Here is a 21,852-nt window from a genome sequence, read left to right as displayed (position 1 = left end):
CCTCTTAATAAATTTCGTCCTCGAAATTTACCTGAGAAAAGATGAGGATATTGTGCTCTCATCGTTTCTTCCAGTTCCCAAGTTGCTTTTTCCACTTTATGATTTCTCCATAACACTTTTACTAAAGGAACCCGTTTATTTCTCAACTCCTTTACTTCTCTAGCTAATATTTGCACTGGTTCTTCTTCATAAGACAGATCCGATTGAATTTCAATATCTTTAGCGGAAATGATATGTGAAGGATCTGACCTATATCTCCGAAACGTAGAAACATGAAAAACATCGTGAATCTTTTGTAACTCTGAAGGCAAAGCTAATCGGTAAGCAACCGGTCCAACTCTGTCTACTATTTCATACGGCCCAATAAGCAACCTAATTAGACACACCACTAAGCTTATAAATATTTCTAATAATTATTTTCGAACTTATTTCACTAAGACAAAGGCCCTATGTGCCCGTGAATTTTGGGTCATTACAAAAATTAAATGAGGTTTTGGTTGCAATGATTAAGTTAAAAGTTTAAAAATCATGTCTCAAGTTCAACTCTTATTATAAAATTATTTTATTAAAACCATGAAAAGATAAAAATATCTGTTGTATTACTATTTTTTATTTTTATAAAAGTATCTTAGTTGGATTGGTATTGGCATTGTTTCCAGTGTAGAAGGACGTGGGTTTAAATGCGCTGAAGTGCATTATCTTATGGGTTGGGGAGGGGCTATAGGTAGTTCTAAACATTGTATAAAAAATAACAAATATGATAAGAACTTATAATAAAATTAATATTAAAAATGTTTTAGTAATTTCTGTGTCGGATTAGGATTTAATATAAAGAATAAATTATTAAAAATTAGTTAAATAAGCATAAGGACCGATTAATATTTTTTTTAAAAATTATCAGTCTTTTTTTTTAAGTATATATGTATCAGTCACTTCATGTGCACTAATAATATTAAAATAATAAAATCCATGTCTTGACAATTTTTTAAGGTAAATAAGTATTGAGTTTAAGGGCAGATTATTATTAATTTTTAAATCTTAAAATAATATCATTCAATTAAGATATGATATTATTGGGAGATGTAGTCATGAATCTCAAATAAGGATCATAAAATAGATATAAAAATACCTATAAAAATGACGAAATATTAAAACTATACATAAACTTTGATCCAATATATAATGTCATACATGAACATTAATTTTATTTGATTCAATTTTCACAAAATCACTAACAATATTATAGAATTAGCACAATTTTACATTAATATATTGCATACAAAAATAATTATATTAGTCTAATATGAAAATAAATGTATGTATTTATTTCTTTTAACGTATACAAATTTTTTGAGAATTTTAAATTTATACAATTGAATCAAAATTAAAGTTTTATATATACACATTAATCATAATTTAAATTTTGCGTATATGATTATACTAGATTAAAATTTATGTATCAAATTATATATTAAAATAAAATTTATGTATAAATTTAATAATAATATGTAACCTAAAATCCTAAGCTTGAAGCTATAAGCTATAAATATTAATATCTATTACATAAAAATACCAGTAAAGTCAACACATGTGGGGTCCACAACAACTCCACCAATTTCCATGGTTTTAACCCACCTTGGATTTATTTATTTATTTTATGTTTTTTTTTTGTGTAAACATAATAAAAAAATACATAAATGATCTAATGGATCAATTAAAAAAACATTATCATCTGGTTAGAAAGATATTGTTAGGGGTGGAGTCAAAGTTTTTTTGAGGAGAGCTGAAATAAAATTATATATTTTTATGATAGTATAAGTGAAAATTTATTATCTTAATAGTCTATATTTTTATAAATTTTATAGGATTAAATTATTATTTTTATTCTTGAGGGATCAAAATGTAATTTTATCATATATTAATTTAAAATTTTTAATGTTATAAAAGTGAAATTTTCCATTTTAGATGGAACCGAGCCCCTGCCAACCCCCTTCCCTCCACCCGAATACTACATACATTTCAAGAGTAAATATTTAAGAAATAAAATTCTTCTTTTTTCCTATTTGAGATCAAAATTTGGGAAAAAAATTTATAAAGAAAATTTTATAATAAAAAAAATTAGAAGAGATGGGTAATTCATACAAGTTATATGTATCAATTTATAGTTTTATAGTTTTTAAATTAATTTTTTATTTTATAATAATATTTTAAAGCTAAGAAAATGTAATTATATTATATTTGCTACATTTTTCTTGGATAATGAGCAATTGATTTCATATCTAGGAAAAGGTTTTGCAATTGAGATGATTAAGAGAACAAATAAATTACATAATAATTTAAAACATCAATTTTGAAGGAAAAATAATTTTACTATTATTAAATTTATTTTATATTAAACATAATTTAATGGAATATAGTAAATAAGATAAATAACAATAGTATTTATAATAATTAAATAACAATTTTTTTATTTTTATAATAATAGTATTTATTTTTATGATAAATATTAAATTTAAATTTAATGTTAAGATAAAAATAATTCAAAAATATGAAAATAATTAATATTTAAATTTATTTAAATTAAATATTATTTGTCTTTATGATAAATATTATATATGTTTTATTTTTGAATTTCGAACTTTAAATTATAATTTTTAAGATAAATAAAAAATATATTATTTAAATGAAAATTTCTAAGGAATTTTTAATTTTAAACTAAATATTGAACTTTAAAAAATTAAATATTTATGTTAGGTTAGGCTTTAAAATAACGTGTAATTAATCTATCAATTGACCCTAAAATTGTGGTACAAAAGACTATGTTATATTTAAAATATATATATTATACATTGAATAAATATAAAAATAAAATAAATATGGGATCATATAGGACATTAAATCACGAGCCTATATGTGTGTGGATAATGGACGGGATTAAAAAAAGAAGAACTTGTAGCAAGCATGTTATGCCAAAAACACAGACCATTCATTCTCGACCATTCAAACAAGCATTGCCTTTTAGCTATAAGTGCTTAATTAAAAAAACTTCCATAATCCTCAACAATATTGACATCGTTGATCAGAGTTTTAATATTTTTGATGTGCAATATCCATATATATATATATGGCAAACACAGAGCATGCTCTATTTTAACTCATATTTGACTCATAAGCTCAACCTCTTTCAGAAGAAAATTCAGAGCGAAAACAAGAGAATTTACAAGGAATGGTTTTTATACTCTCCAATGGTAATTATAAAAGAAAAATATGTTAAAATGCTACATTATTTCTGATATCCCTTCCTAATGCTTGATAAATGATAAAATAAATAGTAAACTATTAAAATAGTCACTTTTATTTCTCTTGGGTTATATTTTAGATACTTATGTTTGAAATGTTACGTTTTAGCTACTTACATTAACGTGCATTTTAGTCATTGAGCCGTTAATTGCTGTTAATGTTAAGCTGATGTGGCACATTAAATCATCATTTCAAATAAAATTTTAGGTTGAATTATACAATTGGTCCCATATTTTGTTCGTTTTGAACAATTTATTATTTTTCTTTTATGTTCTTTTAATGTTCCTTTTTTTTCTTTATTTTCCACCTCACTTTTGCTTCTCCCTTTATTTTCCTCCCTTCTCCATCTCTTTTAACATAAAAGAAAAAAAATTAAATTGCTCAAAACGAAAAAGAAAATAGGAACCAATTGTATAATTTAACCTAAAATTTTTGTTTAAAATGATAATTTAACGTGCCACATTAGCTTACATTTACACCGTTAACGGTAATTAACGCTCAGTAACTAAAATGCTACAACAAGATAACATAAGTGACTAAAATGTAACATTTTAAACATAAGGGTAAGTTTGGTTCACTGTAATGAAATAGGGCTGTAATTGAATAGAGCTGTAATGGAATAGGGCTGTAATCAGTAATTCAATTGTTTGGTTGAATGGAATGGAATAGAGTTGTAACAGCATTCTTTTATTCGGTTGAATGGAATAGATGTTGTAATAGTATAAGGAAAAAAGCTTGAATGATCAAAGTACCCTTAGCAGAATTTTTTTAGGTAAATAATTATTGTTATTGCTATTAAATTTTAATAAAATTATTGTTAAATATATTTTTATTAAAAATACTACTAAATAATTTAATCATATTTTAATATAATTATTATTAAATATAATTTAATAAAATAATATATAATTTAATAACATTCTTAATATAATTATTATATGAATTAAAAATCATAATATATAATATTATTAAAATAATATATAATCTACTTTATTATTTTTAAACTGCATTATTTTCTCCATGCTCTGTAAATCGTAATCATTTTAAAATATATAGTTGCTTATTTCTATTTAGGGATAAATATTAAAACAATATATGAACTATAGTTTAATGGGTAATTGTATACATAAACTTTGATTTTGTGTAATTTTATACATAAAATTTTGATTTGATCCAATTCTTATAAATTATTAACACAATTATTTATATAACATCATTTATGTTTTATTACTGCATATATAAATAATTATATTTATCTAATATAAAAATAAATTGATGTATTTATTTTTTTAATTGTGTATGATTAAATAAAAATTAAACTTTCAAGTATACTTTTAAACCATAATTAAAGTTTCACGGACATAATTATATTAAATTAAAGTTTACATATAAATTTACACATTAAATCAAAATTCATATATAATTTTTAAATATTTTTTATTTATTTATTATACTTTTGACTCCTAAATTGAGGAAACCCCTAACTTAGGTTAGGCTTACGGTGAAGTGTCCCTTAATCTATCAATTGACCCACCTAAAATTGTGACACAAGAAACTACGCATGAATTAAAAATAAATATATATATAATTAATATCGCATGATAAATTCTTTACTTTTTTAACTCATACTATGATTTGATACTCTCATAGTTAGTGTTTTTTTTTTCAATCAACATTAATTTATTATTGTAAAAGATAAATTCATTATATATTAAGTTATTTGTTGCTATTTATTTACTTGAAGTATGAGTTAAAAAAACATTTTAAAATATAATTAATATCACATAATAGATTGTTTATTTTTTTAACTCATACCTGCAAGTTAAGGGTTTTTGATACTCTTATAGTTAGTGTTTTTTTTTCAATAATCATTAATTTATAATTGGAAAAGATAAATTTATTATATATTAATTTATTTTTAACAAATAACTATTTATTTAGCTGCAAGTATGAGTAAAAAAATATTCAAAAAATAAAATATATATATAATTAATATCACATGATAGATTTTTTATTTTTTAACTCATACTAGCAACTAAAAGTTTTTTATATTGTTAGAGATTTGTGTGACTTGAATTACGTCACTTGTTGAAGTAATAAATATAGTGGCAAAATAAGAGGATTTGTGGGAGCGAAAGATTGTACCCCTGCAGTACTGACCATACAGCACAAGTTAAATTTGTATAGAATTATTTTTCTTCTATTTGAGGATTTTTCAACTCCTTAAATAGATGTAGGCGAAACTCCTCTTGTATCATTTGTTTTTCAACATTAGTAAATTTCTTCTCTCTGCCCGTGGTTTTTCCTCAAAAGAGTTTTCATGTAAAAGCTGTGTGTTTTTATTTTTTTTTCTTTTCTTATTATTTTACGATCGTTCCTACTACCATTAATATTAACGTTTATTTTAACAAATATCTCATTGTTAGTTTTTTTTTGGTCAACCATCATTAGTTTATGGGAAAGGATTGTATGAAACAGTGACGCCACGTCATCTATATCCCTTTCCAATAGTTTTATGTCACATTAGTACTCTTATCCTGAATTTCAGGATTTTATCCAGAAAAAAATTAAATCCAAATTAAAATCCTAAAATTCAGGATAAGAATACTGACGTGGCATAAAACTATTGGAAAGGGATACAGATGACGTGGCGTTACTGTTTCATACAATCCTTTCTCTTAGTTTATTATTAGAAAAGATAAATTCGTTATATATTAATTTATTTTTAATAAGTAGCTATTTATTTACTTGCAAGTATGAGTTAAAAAATATTTAAAAATAAAAAATATAATTAATATCACATGATAGATTATATAAAATCATAAAGTTTATATAAAATGCTTTTTTGAACAAGGAAGAAGACGAACTCCAAAGAAGCACCATAAAGATTATATAAAATCAAGAACATGAGCAGTCGATTGAATCTTAGTTTGATTGATATATGTGTTGTTATCAATACAGGAAGACGTGAGTTCGAGTGGGTTGAAGCGTATTATCCTCCTATTTATAGATTGAGAAGAGATTTATAGGTTGAGGAGAGACTTGTCACGTAAAACTTTTTGTCTTGATATAAAAAGGAAGAAAAATAACAACACTTACATACTCATCTCGTTTATTAATTTCCCCTTTAATCAATGTTAATGGATAGGAATGAAGTTGATAATAGTTAATGGAAAATGATGGTACTCCACTATCTAGATTTTAATCATTGCTAAGGGCTGACCTAATTCTTCAAAGTTATAACTATTTGCAATTTAATTCGTATTCAATAATGACTAACCTTTTACTTTAGTCCATGTAGCAAATTTAATAATTTATCTAATTTAAACACTTAGTAATTTGATCCTATAATCTTATAACTGTTCGATTAAAATTTTTAACTAACTTGATTTAAAAAATTGAATTTTTCTACACCGATAAAAATCGGATCATTACATAGGGTGAATTTTTCTACACCGATAAAAATCGGATCATTACATAGGGCATAGGTATTGATACTTTAATGGCAAATAACTCATTTAGACTATGTTTGAAAAGGTATCAATATCTCTTCCCTAGGCACTAATACTTGTGCAAAAATGCATAAGGTCACTCTAAGCTTTCTTTACTTAACAAGAAAGCCCTATAATTCATTGATTAGCACTCTAACTTTATCAGCAAGGACTATAATGGCTTATTTTTTAAAATTAAAAAATAAACAAATTTTCAAAAACTTAATGTAATCTTATCAGTAAAAAAAAGATATTTTTTAATTCGTTACTGAAAAGTACTTAATTTTTTTTCACTAAAAACAATAGTTTCTATTTTGCTATGCATAAAGTTTTATTTATTTAAATATGTATGAATATATAAAATTTAATATTCTTTTCAAAATTATATTTAAGTTTGATAAATATTGGAGTTAAGTAATAATTTTGATTTTCAACTACCAATTCAATCACCATATGCAAAGGTCGCAAATTGAGATTGAAGCCGAAAACACTACAAAAATATTCGAGGCTAAACTTGGTTTTATCCGAATTGACTTAAATTTGAAAATATCGAAACTTGAACAAGTTTAAAAAGAAAGAGCTCAAAAGGAAAAAAAATAAAAAAGAAATTGGAAAATCTTAACTCAAAGAAAAATTCCAACCTGAAACTGATGTTAATGCTAAACTCAAATTTAATACAAAAATAAAATAATCAAAATTTATTTTATTTTAATATCTTAGAAAAATGATAAATTTTATTATTTTAACTACTCATGTTTCTCATTATCAATATCGGGAGATTTTAGAATATTTAAAAGGGTGAAATATATCTTAGGATATATTTTTAAAAAGAATTTTACAAATTGCTAATAATATTTTGGCTTCATAATAATAAAGAGATTTTAGAAAATTTGAAGTTTGAGGTTTAAGTAGCATCCATGTAAGTAGATTTTGGCTTTTTTTTTTTAAATATTCTACTTTATTAGTAAGTTTAATTATTAGTCCTTGTTCAATAATTCACTATATTGGTGATTGTAACTTCTTCTGAAACAATAATTCTTAAAAAAAAAAATTTAAATTGATTTCTTGAATTTGTAAAATTGAAATGTGTATTTAAATTTTTTATTTGAAAATTTTAATCTAATAATTAAAATAGTAAGTATTTTTTGTGAAAATTTGTCAATTTAAAAATTTGGTCATGTCATCTTCACATGATGTAGTATATAATTGACAAAAAATGAACATATTAAATTGACAAAAACTACCAACAATCATAATGATTGAACTTGAATTTTTAAACTGTAGAAGAATTTAAATTTTTTTTAAATTTTAAAATAAAAAGATTAAATTTCAAAATTGATCAAAGTACAAGGACTAACAACATATTTTAACTAAAAATAAAAGTAACTAATGAATAAATATATAAAAGAACAAGTTGAAAAAGAAATTTTGTAAATAAAGGTTACTACAAAGTTAGACTTGTCTATGGGCCCACCCGAATATTCGTTCAAAAAGTGAGCGAGTTTGAGTAAAAAATATATGCTCGAAAAATAGACTTAAACAAAAAATCAAAACCCATTTTCTAAATAGAATGGGTCTTGGGTAAGTTTTTTTGCCTCGCGCCTGACCTGACTCAATCTGAATTTGCAGAAAAAATTATTGCTGCTGTTTTTTTTATTCTCTTTTTTTTACTATTTTTCATTGTTTTACTATCATTCCGCTATTATATTGTTACTATTTTGATGTTATTATTTAAATATTGTATAACTCTTATTTTATTATTAATTTTGCTACTATTTTAGAGGTGTTTGTTTTCTAAATTGCACTTATCATAGTGTTATTTTAGTATATTTGATTCATTATTTTTTTTAAAATTAATTTTTATATATAAAAATAATATAAAAATTTTTAATACAGGCGAGCCGAACTCATGTTTTAATATTTTTATTCGAATAGAATTTAAGAAAAATTTTACTTCATCCAACTCGGCGAGAGCTCTAACAATAACGGTAACAGTAATAAAAGAAGTAATTTAGAGTTTGATAGGTAGATAGAGATAGTTCCATTATTATTGTGTTTGCCCCACAATCCTATAAAAAATCTTTAATGCACAAAATTGTGAAAAAGCGAAAGCCCATTTCCTCTTTTAAAGCCCAACAGTTGCATTAATCTCAGTGCCAAAACTCTGCCTTATTATAGGATACTTCATTTTAAATGAAGCCTATACGAATCTACCTTGTAACGGTCATATTTTTCAAGATCTTCTTCAAATTCATTGACCAGTTTGTTTGGTTTTTTATTTTTATTTTTATTTTTCCATTGATTTTCTCTCCTCTTTCACTCTCCAAGAAGACTATTTTCTTGACCAGGGAACTTTTTAAAGTGAACCTTTTTGGAGAAGTCAATTAGGGTGATAATGCGTTGCCTTCTTTTTGCTTGTTTTTCTGCTTCCAAGAATAAAAAAGACCAGCATTTGGTGGATGGGACTTCCTCTATTGATCAGGTTAGTTTTGTTCTTCACTTTCATTGTTTATGATTCTTGGTTTTTTTTTTTTTAATAAATTTATACCATCCAGAAACCTGAAGCCAATGAAGCAGTTCAATCAAGTAAAGAAGATTTTGGGATACCCTTTAATCCCATTATAGTGAAAAAGTAAGTTATGGTAATCCAGTTTCAGACCCTTTTTTGTAAATTATTATTTATGTTTATGCATGTGTTGATTTGCTTGTTTCATGTCAATTTATGTAGAGAGAAGCTAGGGGAGCTATTGAATAACAGTGGTCAAGAGAAGTTAAGTTTTGATTTGTATGTGAAGACTCATGAGGAATTGGCTGTTGAATCATCTGAGAAGTTGTTGAAAAATGATGAGGGGAAGGAGAGTGAGGAGACTGTAGTTTTTAAGCCTCAAAACAATAGATATCAGAACAGTGCTGAAAGTGAGGATGAATTGAATGATTTGGATTTAGAAATAAATGATTTAGATGATGGTAATGAGGATGATGGCATTGAAAAGGCTAAAAATGAGTCACAATTGGTAATAGAAGAGTCATCTGAGTCACTGTTTTCTTTGTCAATAGAGTCTAGGAAACAGGTTTGTGAAGTTGAATCAGATGAGAAGGAAGTTAATAGTCCAATGCCAATTGTGTTAAATCGAAATGGTAAAGATAAGGGTGGTCAGTATGTTCAATCAGTTTTGAATCCTGTAGAAAATCTTGATCAATGGAAAAAAGTGAAAGCAAAAGCAAGCATACCATCGAATCTTCAAGAAAAGGAGAACATCAATGTAGAGCAAGGTTTTGGTATACCGATTAGTGCAGAGCCTAGTTTTCAGCTTGCAAGTTCAAAACTATGTTCCAATGGGAAGAAGATGGTCGGGAAAGAAAGTACTGTTGATACAAGTCTTTCAAGCTGGTTAGTGGAACCTGAAAACACACCGAATTCAAAGGCTAGTACTAATTCAGTGGGGAATTCAGCAATATCCCAGAAGATGAATTCACCAAGAAGCCATGAAAATAGGCCTATTTTAGGAGCATTAACAATGGGAGAGCTTAAACAGCGTTCTGCATCCAGCTCTCCAAGAAAGTGCGGGAGCCGGAGTCCAGATGAAGCACCTATCATAGGGACTGTTGGGAGCTATTGGAGTCATACTGGCCAGAACATAGATACTGATTCAAGCTCTCCTAGCAAACGAACACCGAGACACATTCAGGTATACAAAGTGACTTAGTCGTTGGTGTTCACATATACATTTTGCATACATATATATATGTTGGAAGTGATGATTATTTTCGCAGGAAGAGAGACTGAAGTTGAAGGCCATACCATTTGGAGCAAGGTTGGAGAGAGCTCTGGATACAGGGATTGCAGGAGGAGTATAGTAGGTCTCATCACTATGAGAGATCCTGGGAGATAAATTTTCTGCTGCATAATGCATTCCCATGAATGCTTCTGTTTATATGCTCTTTTTAGTTTTTGTTGTTTGATTTTTCAGTTGATTTGGCTTTGTGTAAGAATTAGAATTAGTCAATAACTGAAGATCCTTCGGGACTACATTCTCTAAATGATTCCTTATTTGGATGATAAGTCTGTCCTGTTAGCTTGTCTACATATTTTTGCACGAAAATAACAATCTGCTTTGACACCAAGTTCAAAGATTTGAGCTATTTTAAACCTCTCAAACATGGAATGGATCCCGTAAATCATCTAATCAATCCCGGTCAAAGTTTGGCATTGCACCCTTGGGCACGTACCCGGGCAAGAACATGGCTGAGAAACAGGGGAGCTAAAAGAGCAGCTCACAAGTCAGAGGTCTAACGTGATATTTGAATTTTTTTTTAAAATGTTCAATGTGGTACACGTTAATGACAGAAATTATAGATTTACTGTAAATGGATTTTTTTGGGGTGTACAATAGTGTTTCTATGGTGACTGACCATAGTAGGATATTTGTAGTTTCAAAGTTATCTAAGCGTTTACATATAAAGTAACTTTTGAGAACGCCAGAAATACTGGCAACAGGAATTCCCTACATTATCTTCTTGTGTTCGTCTTGGCCCTCATTGCGCATTGGCAGCTTTACTTTTATCAATGATTTGGTTGTTGAAAATGTATAAAAATGAATTAATTTACATCCACAGTATCCAGCAAGGACGTCACATGTCGTGAAAGAGTCGCCTTATCTGGTCAATGTCTGCTGGCATTAACGTGACAGGGCAACGTTGATACTGTGGCAAAGAAATACAGAACAAACCATATAAGTTCTTCCATGTAAAACAAATCTACTCGAAGTTAAACAGAAATAACGATGAAGATCCACATGGATGATCTAAATTTATGCATACAAGGTACATTTCACTGTAAACTAGTAAAAACAATTAAATTTGTAAATGCATGAAATAATAGCTGTGCTGGGACACTTAGGTTTTAAGAAGTGGGTCTCCTTGAAGTTGGATAAGAGAGAAATTGCTTCTCAATCAACAAGACAAAGCATATTCATTTGCTTAGAAAAGCCATGTATTGAAGGTGATTTAAGAAGATATATTCAATATTACTAGACTACAAAAGGAAGCCGTTCAAAAAGAATTCATAGAAAGTATGAATCAATGAAGCCATTTTGGCAAGTTCCCCTATATCATCATAGGCGAACTGTGAAAGAATTTATTTCGTTCACCAAATAGTGTTTGAAGGCCTTACCTGAGAAACATACTTGTGTATGCAAGCATAACAGAAGACAAACCCTGAAACTGTAACTACTGATGGATTTGCACGCTTCAGTGAGCACAATGGACAGATTGTTCTATCAGGTGGCAAGGGGATCCCATCTTTGGCGACCTGCATAGATGATAAGTGAGTTCTTTGGTTTTTGAGTACCAGAGTGATAAAAGCTTGCTCCTCCTTATTCCTTCTATGTTCAGACTGATATTTGATAAATAGAAACTGCTGCCAAAATCCTCAAATAGTTGCATAGTTTATGAAAAAGACAATAAAAGAAACAAATGCCATCATATCCTAGGTGACATATCCCAGGTTTAATATCCAACAATGCATACAATGAAACATATGTAGAAACATGCTCCTACATAACTCTCCATTTTACTAAAAGAAAATGGTCCACAAACGAATGAGGAATGGTTTTGTTTGCATTTGTATGCATGGCCATGTGTGAGAAGATAGTTGAATTTTTCACCTTTGGGGGTGGTGGTGGTGGCGGTGGAGGATACACAGTTGGAGCTGACATTCTCTCCTCGGCAGATTGATACCACCATTCCATCATCTATGATTATTGTACACAAACAATGGTTATCCATAGTGAAAATGAAATCATAGCAAATTCCATTACTATTTCCAGAAAAGCATGAATGTTACATAAAAATAAAGGTTAAAGAAACAAAAAGTGGCATGGAATAGTTAACACACAAATATTATCTCCGGAAAGGAAGACACTTTTAAGAATTGTCAGATTTAATTAATATCAATAACAAATCTCAGTGATTGCATGGGTTTAAGGAAAGTGAATGAAGGTTAAAGAAAAAACTCATATGAGTTTAAAAAAGCATCTATCGAGGAATATTACAAGTCATCATGGCAATAACTTAATTGTAGAGCTCACAGGTTTGGACTAAAACAAATAAGCAATTGATTGGTATAGTTTCCTTTGGTCCAACTATTACAGATTTTTGCTTTGGAAAATGTAATATCATATATTTTGCATAAATTATGTTTTTCAGATGAAGTTATTAGATAGCAATGATATATATTACCCCTAAACGGCTAAACCACAAAAGATGGTAAATTTAATAACCAGTAAACCACACTTACTTTAAAGATAAATACTGCAGCAATTAAGCCGGTCTGTGCATAGTCCAACACCGCATATGTGCATTTAAGCAAAGCTCCTTGTACTGCCTGAAGGAATTATATTGTCTAATCAATATGCTAAATTTAACATAACATTAGTTAAAGTTAGATGGAATATCTTTGAAAACAATCTCAATAGTCCTAACTAAAATATTTACAGAAAAATACCTTCAACCATGGAGGACCTGGAAGCCTCTCACGCTCACGATTTCGAATTTTGGATATTCTAGAAGACGTATCCATCTACCTTGACATCAAAATGAGTATACTGAGTATGTGTGCATATATATAATATAAATAAGAACGAAATGCACAATCAATAAAATTATAATCAACACTTAGGTCTTGTGTAACCAAGCATGTATCTCTATGCATGTCTATAGGGCTTGGAAAAAGCATGAAGCAACACAAATACTGCTCCATGGATATTAATGTAATACATGCAGACAGAGAACAGAAGTTATTGTTGAATCTAATACCAATTCTTGTCCCGTTGCTCGACAAACATGAATCCCAAGTGCATGTAATCCAACAGAATAGAACCCAGTAGCATCCAGCAGATATAAAAGTTGATAAGTAAATGTTAGTCCTGCATCACAATAGTCCAGATTAGATTAAAGCATGTAACTTGAGATCCAACCAATGCAAGGTCAAAAACAGCTAATGGACACTCAAAGCTCTTTCAAGAAATCATTACAAATATAAATATCAGAAAACCTACATCATGGAGATTTATACTAGATATGTTGTAAATCATTAAAAAATTAGAAAGCCCCATGCTCAGCAACCACAATTTAACTATTTACTGGTCACCACTTTAGGTCACGGCAATCCATGAACAATGATTGGATTAATAAATTACTTTCATTCTTGAAAACAGGGGTACAAAATGATAACTTAGATCTGAACACACCTTCAGTGGTAGCATGAAGCCATGGATAACATACACCTATAATTTTGTGAATATTCTTTGCCAATCGTGTTCTTATTGTAGCTTCAGTTTCTGTGGATGTTCTTGAAGCAATAGAAGCCTCAGCTTCATCAAAGTAGTCAACATCTTCAAATCTCTCATCACCAGGACCCCATAAACTAGCTTGAAGCCTGGCTTCCCTTTCTTTGTTATAAATTGAATGCAATTTTGACTTGAGGTAGGGCAAAACAACCTAGAAACACATAGCAAATCGGAGGTTACTACTGCTCTAGTAAAGGTTGTTGGTCATACAGCATGTAAATGAGCTCACGCTGTAAATACACAAAGTAATTTTCTACAACAAAATATAACCACTTATACAGAAGAACTTCAGTAGATTACTTGATTATAAGCTTCCTAAAACATCTTAATAAGAAAAAAAGAGGAAAAAAAGATGTAGAATTCTACCAAAAATACAACTGAAAGAACTCTCTGGCGCTTTTCTAGACTAGAGTGTTGGATCCCATCACTAGACTTTGATCGGATATCAGCCTGTTTTGTTCTTATTTTTGCTGCTCTCCTCCGCAAACCATATAGAGATTCAGAAAAAGAAGCATCTGTATAAGAACAGTATATTAGAAAAATGAATCTCATCAATTGAAACAAACATGCATCTTCCAACAACAACAAACAAAATTAAGGTAATATTTACACCAACAGTGCAAACAACATATAATGGCCATTGTTATAAGGTTCCAATGTAACAAACTTGTTAGAAAGATGTTGAATTCCATTAAGGGCTGATAGTGATAGTTTTGCATATGCATCAAATAATTAAGTTTTCTCAAAAAAGGAAAAGCCCTTGTACTACAACTTCCTTCCACAAACAAGCTGGTCGGTTCTAGGCTTCTGGCTAAGGTTCATTGATGTTTAAAAAAGTACCAAGGAAAGCTCGTTCTATGTGAGATGATCTTACATAACTCATTTTGAACAAGTGAGATCATGGAGTTCAGTCATGCCTTGAAATTTAAGAAGCTTTCCATATCACATTAGAGCAACCAGAATGAAATACATTATCACAAGATCCTAATACATGGCTCAGACTTCGCTTATTTCTCCTACACCCTACAACCTTAACACTCACATCTTCATAAGGGAACAAATTTCAAAGGGTGAATGGACGAACAATCATATATAACACATCAGACATTTTTGAAGACTGTTTCTATCATAGATTACAACATATATCAAACAGAAGCAACAAAAACAAATCCACAGTTCACAGAGACACAAAATGGAAAACTGATTATTATTCTATATGTACAATGAAAGCATGGTAGTGAAATCAGAATGAGCATTAAAGTTTAAAAAAAGAAAAAATGTAATTCGGAAGAAACCTAAAACTAGGATACATAAAGCACTGTCTAGAATGCGAAAATAGGAAGATTCAAATACACGCTGAGCAAAAAATACCTAAAAAAGAAATTCAAGTTATAAAGAAACTAAAAGAAAATGAAAGCAGAAGGAAACCTGTATTTCGAAGACTATGAGTCTCAAGAACCAACATCAGCAAAGCAAAGAATTCATCTTCATAATCTAACACCTTATGAAGGAACGGCCTTCTCAATGCCAATACCTATAAATTCACAAATAAACCTCAAAGTACTTAACCTTCGATTATAATAACAATAATTGCAGCCAAAAAAAATTGTAATTAATGCAACAATCTGAAAATAGAAATTGTAATAAATATAAAAATGCCACTAAACAATAAGAAAAGAAGCTAATTTGGAACAAACTGAAACTTGTTTCCCAAGTACATAATTTAAACAATCAATTTATTTCATTCTAAAAGTTTCAGAGAGAAGAATATACATAAAAACCAAGATTTGACCCTCTAGGCAAAATTTATAGAAAAACTGAACAATTTTGAGAAATAAATAAGGAAAACTACAATGGGTATTCCATAAATACATAAAAAAAGTGCTTTTTTAATAATAAAAAAAAAGGCAAAGAGAGACAGATAGAGGGTGACCCCAATTGAGTAAGTAAGGGCTCCACGGAGACTAGCCGGGAGTTGCTGAGCAGCAGCCATTTCAAAGAAGGTGGGACGAGCCCCTTGTCCTCCCACTTGAAACAACATCTTCTTGTTCCGCCGCTTCGTTCTCTTCTCCTGAAACTTTCCAGCTTCGGCTATCTTGATTTCGGGTTCGACCAGGTTTATTTTTTTTATTTTCCAATTTGGTTTCTAGAATATTAATTTAGTTTCTTTTTCTTTTTGTTTCAGTTGTCTTCAGATGACAGGGTTTTCGATTTTCAAGGGTCTTTGGTTCAGCACGTTAGGATGACAACAATTTTACATTTTAGTATGGGTTAACTACATTAGACGTCCTCAACTATGACCTGAATTTTAAATTAGTCCAAAACTTTAAAATGTTCTAATTGCAGACTCAAGGTATCAAATATCAAATTAATTTAGATCATTCTCTCAGCATATCCATTAACTTGGGTATTAAATACCAGGTTAATTAAAATATTTTGAAGTTTAAGGACAAATTTAAAATCTGGTGATAGTTTAGGGACGTTTGATAACATTAACCCTTTAATTATTAGATTAATTTGGGTATTTCTTCGTCATAATTTTAATTTTACATTTAGGTTTCACAATGATGACATTATTATTCTTTTTCTTTTTTGGGTTTCCTTGTTTATTTTTTAAAAAAAATCGAAGATAAAAACAGTTTGGTGCTCAGCATTTTCTGCAATTACATTTTTGTTCATATGAAAAGAAACCAGTTGTGAAAGGCAAATTGCTCGTAAGATTTTATTACCAAATGTCATTTATCTGCTTCCACCTATTAGACCTTTTTATGATCATGACATATAGCTTATAATTCTTTCAAAATGAAAGAATATATTGCATGTGGTCAAATGTTAGAGAAATACACATAAAGAAGAATGTATGATGTAATGTTTCAACAACTCCTGCTTTCTATCAGCAGATTTATCTATATTAACAACATCATCTCCAGGAGCAGAGATATGTTGTCTACAAAAGATTATTTATCAGATGTTAAAAAGTCTTAAGTATCCTGCTATTTCTCTGTTCTTGCACGTTTTGAGACTGAGAAACCGGACTCATCATGGACAGTCGATTCTGTTTCTGGCATCTTCTGCTTCGTGCTTACACCTGAGGAGCTTTTGTCCTCGTTAGTGCCAGCATTTCCTGGACCAATCCCGGTTCTTGAGTGATCTTGCTCCAAAGCTTCTGAATCTGATTTACCGTTGTTGCAAGGTGGATGCTTTGAGCCTGGTAATGGTGCAAGAAGGTCATCCGAGGCAGAAGAGGGAGCCCCACCTTTTTCGTCCTCCACCTTTTTTTGTTTCTCAAACATCATTTGCAGATACCTCCCTTGTTCTTCGATTCGTAGCTGCAAATTTCTCTGAATCTGGAGAAAAAAATGTCACCGGCATTAGAAAATATATGTGCATCTATATAGCACATACATCCATGCTTTTAACGATGCATGGGGTGCAAACTATCTGCAGCAACTCGATAAAAAAGGGTTCAACATGACTTTTTTTGGAAAATTAAAAATAGGGTATGCTGGGAAAATTAGAATTCCACATAACAATGTTAAAGTAGCTAATTATAAAAAGCTCCGAGACCCTAACGTGGTGAAATCTTGGAAAAGAAGTTATTATAATATAAGTAAAAAGCCATAGCCGTGCTTTGAGTTAACCTGCATAGTTTGTGACCGAAACAAATAAATGCTTAGTTACCAGTAGCATACCTCAAGTTGTTCATGGAGCTGCTTCTGAACTTCCACCTGCAATCGCAGTGCTTCAGTAATTCCTATACTCCTGTGACGAGAAATTACAAGGCCAGAATCATACAGATATACTCAAACTTTCTTACAGGAAAGTGAGGTTAGTGCCAAAGCTCACTATGCTAAAACTACACATTCTGATAAATTTGCAGATCATAGCTCGAAGCTCAAGACAGAGATAATTGAGACTTCAATAGAATTTAAAAATGGTAGATAAACTTTACTTCAAGATACAAGGAAAGAAGATTACTTACGTCTTCAAGTCTATCGATTTCATTTCCTCGATTGAAGTGATTCTTTTCTCTGATGTTCCTGCAATGAGAAGCAAATTATACATCTTAACGAAAAATCAAAATGATATTATGAAAATACAGTGAAATGTTGTTGAAAGTATTATAGCTGTCTTACCTTCTGATGTTTCTGGCATATATCTGGCAGTTCTATATTTCTGGATTCCGAACAGGAAAATGTTCCAGTAAACTTATAAGATTGTTTGAGAAAGTAAAAAGGATCCATAAAACGAGATTACAAACAGACCTGCAGATGACTTTTAACATGATAGATTGTTAGGCCTTCAACATTCATTAGTTTTAAGATGCCTTTCGGAGTAGCTCCTGTAAGTTTAAATTACTCGATGAAATTAGCAAATGATGTAAACAGATAATTTGCCTACATGCTAATGAGATGAAAATACACACGTTCGCTGCCACCCAGCTGATTAACAGCTTCCAAAAAGGCCTCATGAAGCTCAGGTGTCCAACGCATACGAGGCTTTGTAGGAGGAGCAGTAGAAGATGGGTAAGCATGGCTAGAAAATTCTCCATGTGGCACAAGTTGATTCTGATGAAACTGAGGCTGTTGCTTTGAGATATCTCCAGAAGGTTTTGGCAGCTGATACATTTTTTAGTTTTCTCATTAACCAAAAGATAGGAAAAACTAGAAAAAGTACATCGATAAGGTAGATAGATCATATCATCTAAGTAAGCCAAAGGCTAAGGTAATGGGGTTTTCAGCCATGAACAAGTCTTGGCCTTGGTAGTTAATTCCGAAATAGTAAAAAAAAATAAAAAAATCCATTAGTTGACATTATAGCAGCAGTGGCGAAATTGTATCACCTCAAGAATCACAAAGCTAGTATATTACAAGGAATAAACTGAAGCTATGTGAAAGAAATTAAAGAATGAAAATCAAAAGCCGCTTGAGACATTTCTGCACCTACTGCTTCTAATAGAATCTAGGAACATACCTCCACTCTGGGGTTTAAGACATTGGTATTATCAAGAATCTTACTCCAGTCTGGATCCACAACATTGATCAAATCATCCGCCCATTCCTGCCAATTAGTTTTCTTGTTGTGATCCTCGGATGCCAAAACACTGGTGCTGCTTTCCACCAGTTGATTTGGAGCTGGAGTATTTTCAGGCAAATCGAGAAACATTTGAAGCCGGTCTAAACTCCAAGAAACATCCTTATTTCCTTGTGTGTGAATAAGTGAAGCTGTAGACTGTGAAAAAGAAGCATCTAGTGGCAGCAAAGATGCTAAATCCCTTGATGACTGGGAAATGAATGCGGGATTGTGAGAATGTTGAACATGTGGTAGAGCTGAGGCACACATATGGTCGGTGACTATGGAAGGGGACAAAGACGAATTCCCAAGGGTACCATTGCTGGGAGCTAACGAAGATTCTTGAAGCGATACAGAATTCTCCATCACTTCCCTTCCTGAGGAAACCTGAAAAGAACTCGGCGAAGTAGAATACTTGTCTTTAAAAGAAGAGCCAGAAAAGATGAAGGCATAGCAGCAAGACCTAAGTTCCTGATTCCCAGCTGTTTTATATCTAAATATCAACAACCTGAATAAGAAAAGCAAGATGCCTGTTAATACCAGACATCGAGAAACTCAACAATCTTTGCTTCAGCGGCTCTAACATATTTTACACATTTATTCATCAAACAAATCATTGCTATACTCTTAGTTTAGTGCAGACAAGTTTTCGCTTTGATAACATAGACAGCCAAACAAATAAATGACTAAAATATCTCTAGAAACAATACATATAAAGCTGACATGATGATTACAAAACAATTTCTATTACATAGAAAATTACCGGGAAAAAGCACATTGCGAGCATCACGGTAATTTCACTTCACTTGGGTTTGGTTCCCGTCCATTTTTCAATACAATTCTAGTCACTATTGACAAGTACGACCTTCTCTATTCATGGATGAATCCTACACATATGAACAGTGATGTTGAATGTGTTGGAAAGAGATAAAAAAAAAACTAGGATACCAACACCACAACAGCACAGCCTAAATCAAAACCATAACATCAATTTTCCTTATAAAGATGAATTTTTATAGTATTTGCAACTGGCCTATCAATTCAGTACCAATAAGTCAAAGACACAAAAGGAAACCATAAGGGGGCAAGAAATACACTCATTTTACTTTTGTCGTATAAGCAAAGAATCAACAAGAACAACTTGAGTGATTTTTCACCAAAAGCTCCCAACATGTTGACCAACAAGTTGATATATCTAAAAAGGGAAGAAAATCGCCATAATAAAAAAGACAATTTATTTACAGCCAAATAAAGCACGAATATCAGATTAGTCACCACTCACCAGCATAATCATTAGCTGTCTCCAAAGTTAACAAGAAAGTAAACTACATGCACACACATACAAAAAGTGTACCTATTCCAGTTTCAATCAATAAATTTATAGACAAAAACTTGAAAATCAATCCATGAAGCAAACAGTCAATAACACAAAATAAACCAACAAAAATCAGCAAATAAACCTGGTTACTAAGCAAAAACAGAAACAATCCATTTTATAAGAAGCTAAGAAAAATCAAAATTCAGACAAGGAACACTTTTAAGAATTGGGTATTGAAGGTTAATCTTAGTTGAGGTCAACATATAAAAGTAGATTTAAGAAAATGAAAAGAAGAAGAAGAAATATTAAAGAATCTTACTTGGAAACGGTGTGAAAACAAGGGTGAATGAATCAGTGGGAAGTCGATGATTGGATAGAAAGGGCTGATGTTTTGGAGACCCAAAAAATGGAATTACCAAAACAAGGAAAGGGAAGAGCAGCATAGGAATGAAATATTCTTTTTTGATTAACACACGTGGTGGCTTTGGTTTTGTTTCTTCTCGGTTTCAACATGGTCACGAATTTTATTGCCAGTAGGAAAAAAAAAATGTACTTCATCTTTTTTTTGGGGGGGGGGAAGCACCTTTTTCGTCCCTTACTTTTTCACATTTTACAAATGACACCCTACAATTCTATTGACAAGTCAAATTAACAATGGAATTTCATTCCCCTTGCAATTTTAACTACTTAGAAATATATTTCTTTCTGAATGTTACACGCGAAACTATTATTGTGAGCTTTATAACAAGGGTATCAAATTTCATTATGTTTTATTTCAAAGAATAGTAAATCGAAGGGGGTTTAATCATAATTTATCATTTTGGTTTGTTGGCGTGTGTTGTTATGAGAGGCTGAGGACATAAATTAGTGGTTTTTTTTTTTTAATGGATGCAAATCCACTTAAGATAAGATTTGTCGATTAGTTTATTTTGGAATTTGGTCAAATTAAAGGTACCGATTGCCAAAGAAGTTCTGTTTAACTTGTGGAGATGAAAATTCTTGGAATCTGGATTTTCTAAAACAATTATATGAAAATGATAAATTATATATTTGTATTTAAACAATTAAAACGTGGTGCAATGAATTGGAGGTGTGCATGGGCCGGGTTATTCAGGCCGGCCTGAAGATTCGTTTGAAATGTGGGAGAGTAGAGACAAAAATATAAGCTTGAAAATGGACTTGGACAAAAAACAACGCCCGTTTTAAAAATGAACCGGGCCTTAGGTAAGGTATTTTTAGCCTGGGCCTGGCCCAGCCCGAATTCACTAAAGGATAAAAAATCTGTATTTTTATGTTTATTTTTAAATGTTATTTTCTTGTT

General features: G+C 30.3%; 3 protein-coding genes across 9 annotated transcripts; 1 reads left to right on the top strand and 2 right to left on the bottom strand.

The window, feature by feature from the left end:
• The first annotated feature begins 8,895 nt into the window (after positions 1-8,895).
• Positions 8,896-10,876, top strand: LOC107892659 (uncharacterized). The gene is made up of 4 exons (XM_016817724.2): positions 8,896-9,273; positions 9,347-9,423; positions 9,520-10,480; positions 10,566-10,876. Exons 1-4 carry the CDS (start codon positions 9,187-9,189, stop codon positions 10,647-10,649), a joined length of 1,209 nt encoding a protein of 402 aa, XP_016673213.1. The 5' UTR covers positions 8,896-9,186; the 3' UTR covers positions 10,650-10,876.
• A 257-nt stretch (positions 10,877-11,133) lies between these two features.
• LOC107892668 (peroxisome biogenesis protein 12) lies at positions 11,134-16,839 on the bottom strand. The gene is made up of 10 exons (XM_016817732.2): positions 16,074-16,839; positions 15,569-15,674; positions 14,507-14,655; positions 14,042-14,291; positions 13,608-13,717; positions 13,297-13,371; positions 13,090-13,176; positions 12,458-12,544; positions 11,965-12,102; positions 11,134-11,495 (listed from the first exon to the last, which is right to left on the bottom strand). Exons 1-10 carry the CDS (start codon positions 16,179-16,181, stop codon positions 11,424-11,426), a joined length of 1,182 nt encoding a protein of 393 aa, XP_016673221.1. The 5' UTR covers positions 16,182-16,839; the 3' UTR covers positions 11,134-11,423.
• An 83-nt stretch (positions 16,840-16,922) lies between these two features.
• On the bottom strand, positions 16,923-21,043 carry LOC107892633 (protein PHR1-LIKE 1). 7 transcript variants are annotated; one of them, XM_016817705.1, is made up of 9 exons: positions 20,851-21,028; positions 19,977-20,100; positions 19,115-19,600; positions 18,542-18,759; positions 18,406-18,415; positions 18,277-18,316; positions 18,123-18,180; positions 17,833-17,902; positions 16,923-17,487 (listed from the first exon to the last, which is right to left on the bottom strand). In XM_016817705.1, the coding sequence occupies exons 2-9, from the start codon at positions 19,998-20,000 to the stop codon at positions 17,134-17,136; spliced, it is 1,260 nt and encodes a 419-aa protein (XP_016673194.1). In that variant the 5' UTR covers positions 20,001-20,100; positions 20,851-21,028; the 3' UTR covers positions 16,923-17,133. The 7 variants fall into 7 exon arrangements, with proteins under 7 accessions (XP_016673194.1, XP_016673188.1, XP_040937564.1 ...); XM_016817699.1 differs by having other exon boundaries at positions 18,406-18,482; positions 18,567-18,759; positions 20,851-21,027; XM_041081630.1 differs by lacking the exon at positions 19,977-20,100 and adding an exon at positions 19,677-19,721 and having other exon boundaries at positions 18,406-18,482; positions 18,567-18,759; positions 20,851-21,026.
• Between the last annotated feature and the right edge of the window lie 809 nt (positions 21,044-21,852).

This window comes from Gossypium hirsutum, chromosome A11 (genome assembly GCF_007990345.1).
Source record: "Gossypium hirsutum isolate 1008001.06 chromosome A11, Gossypium_hirsutum_v2.1, whole genome shotgun sequence".
NCBI classification, from domain to species: Eukaryota; Viridiplantae; Streptophyta; class Magnoliopsida; order Malvales; family Malvaceae; genus Gossypium; species Gossypium hirsutum.
This window is presented reverse-complemented; position numbering and strand designations above follow the sequence as displayed.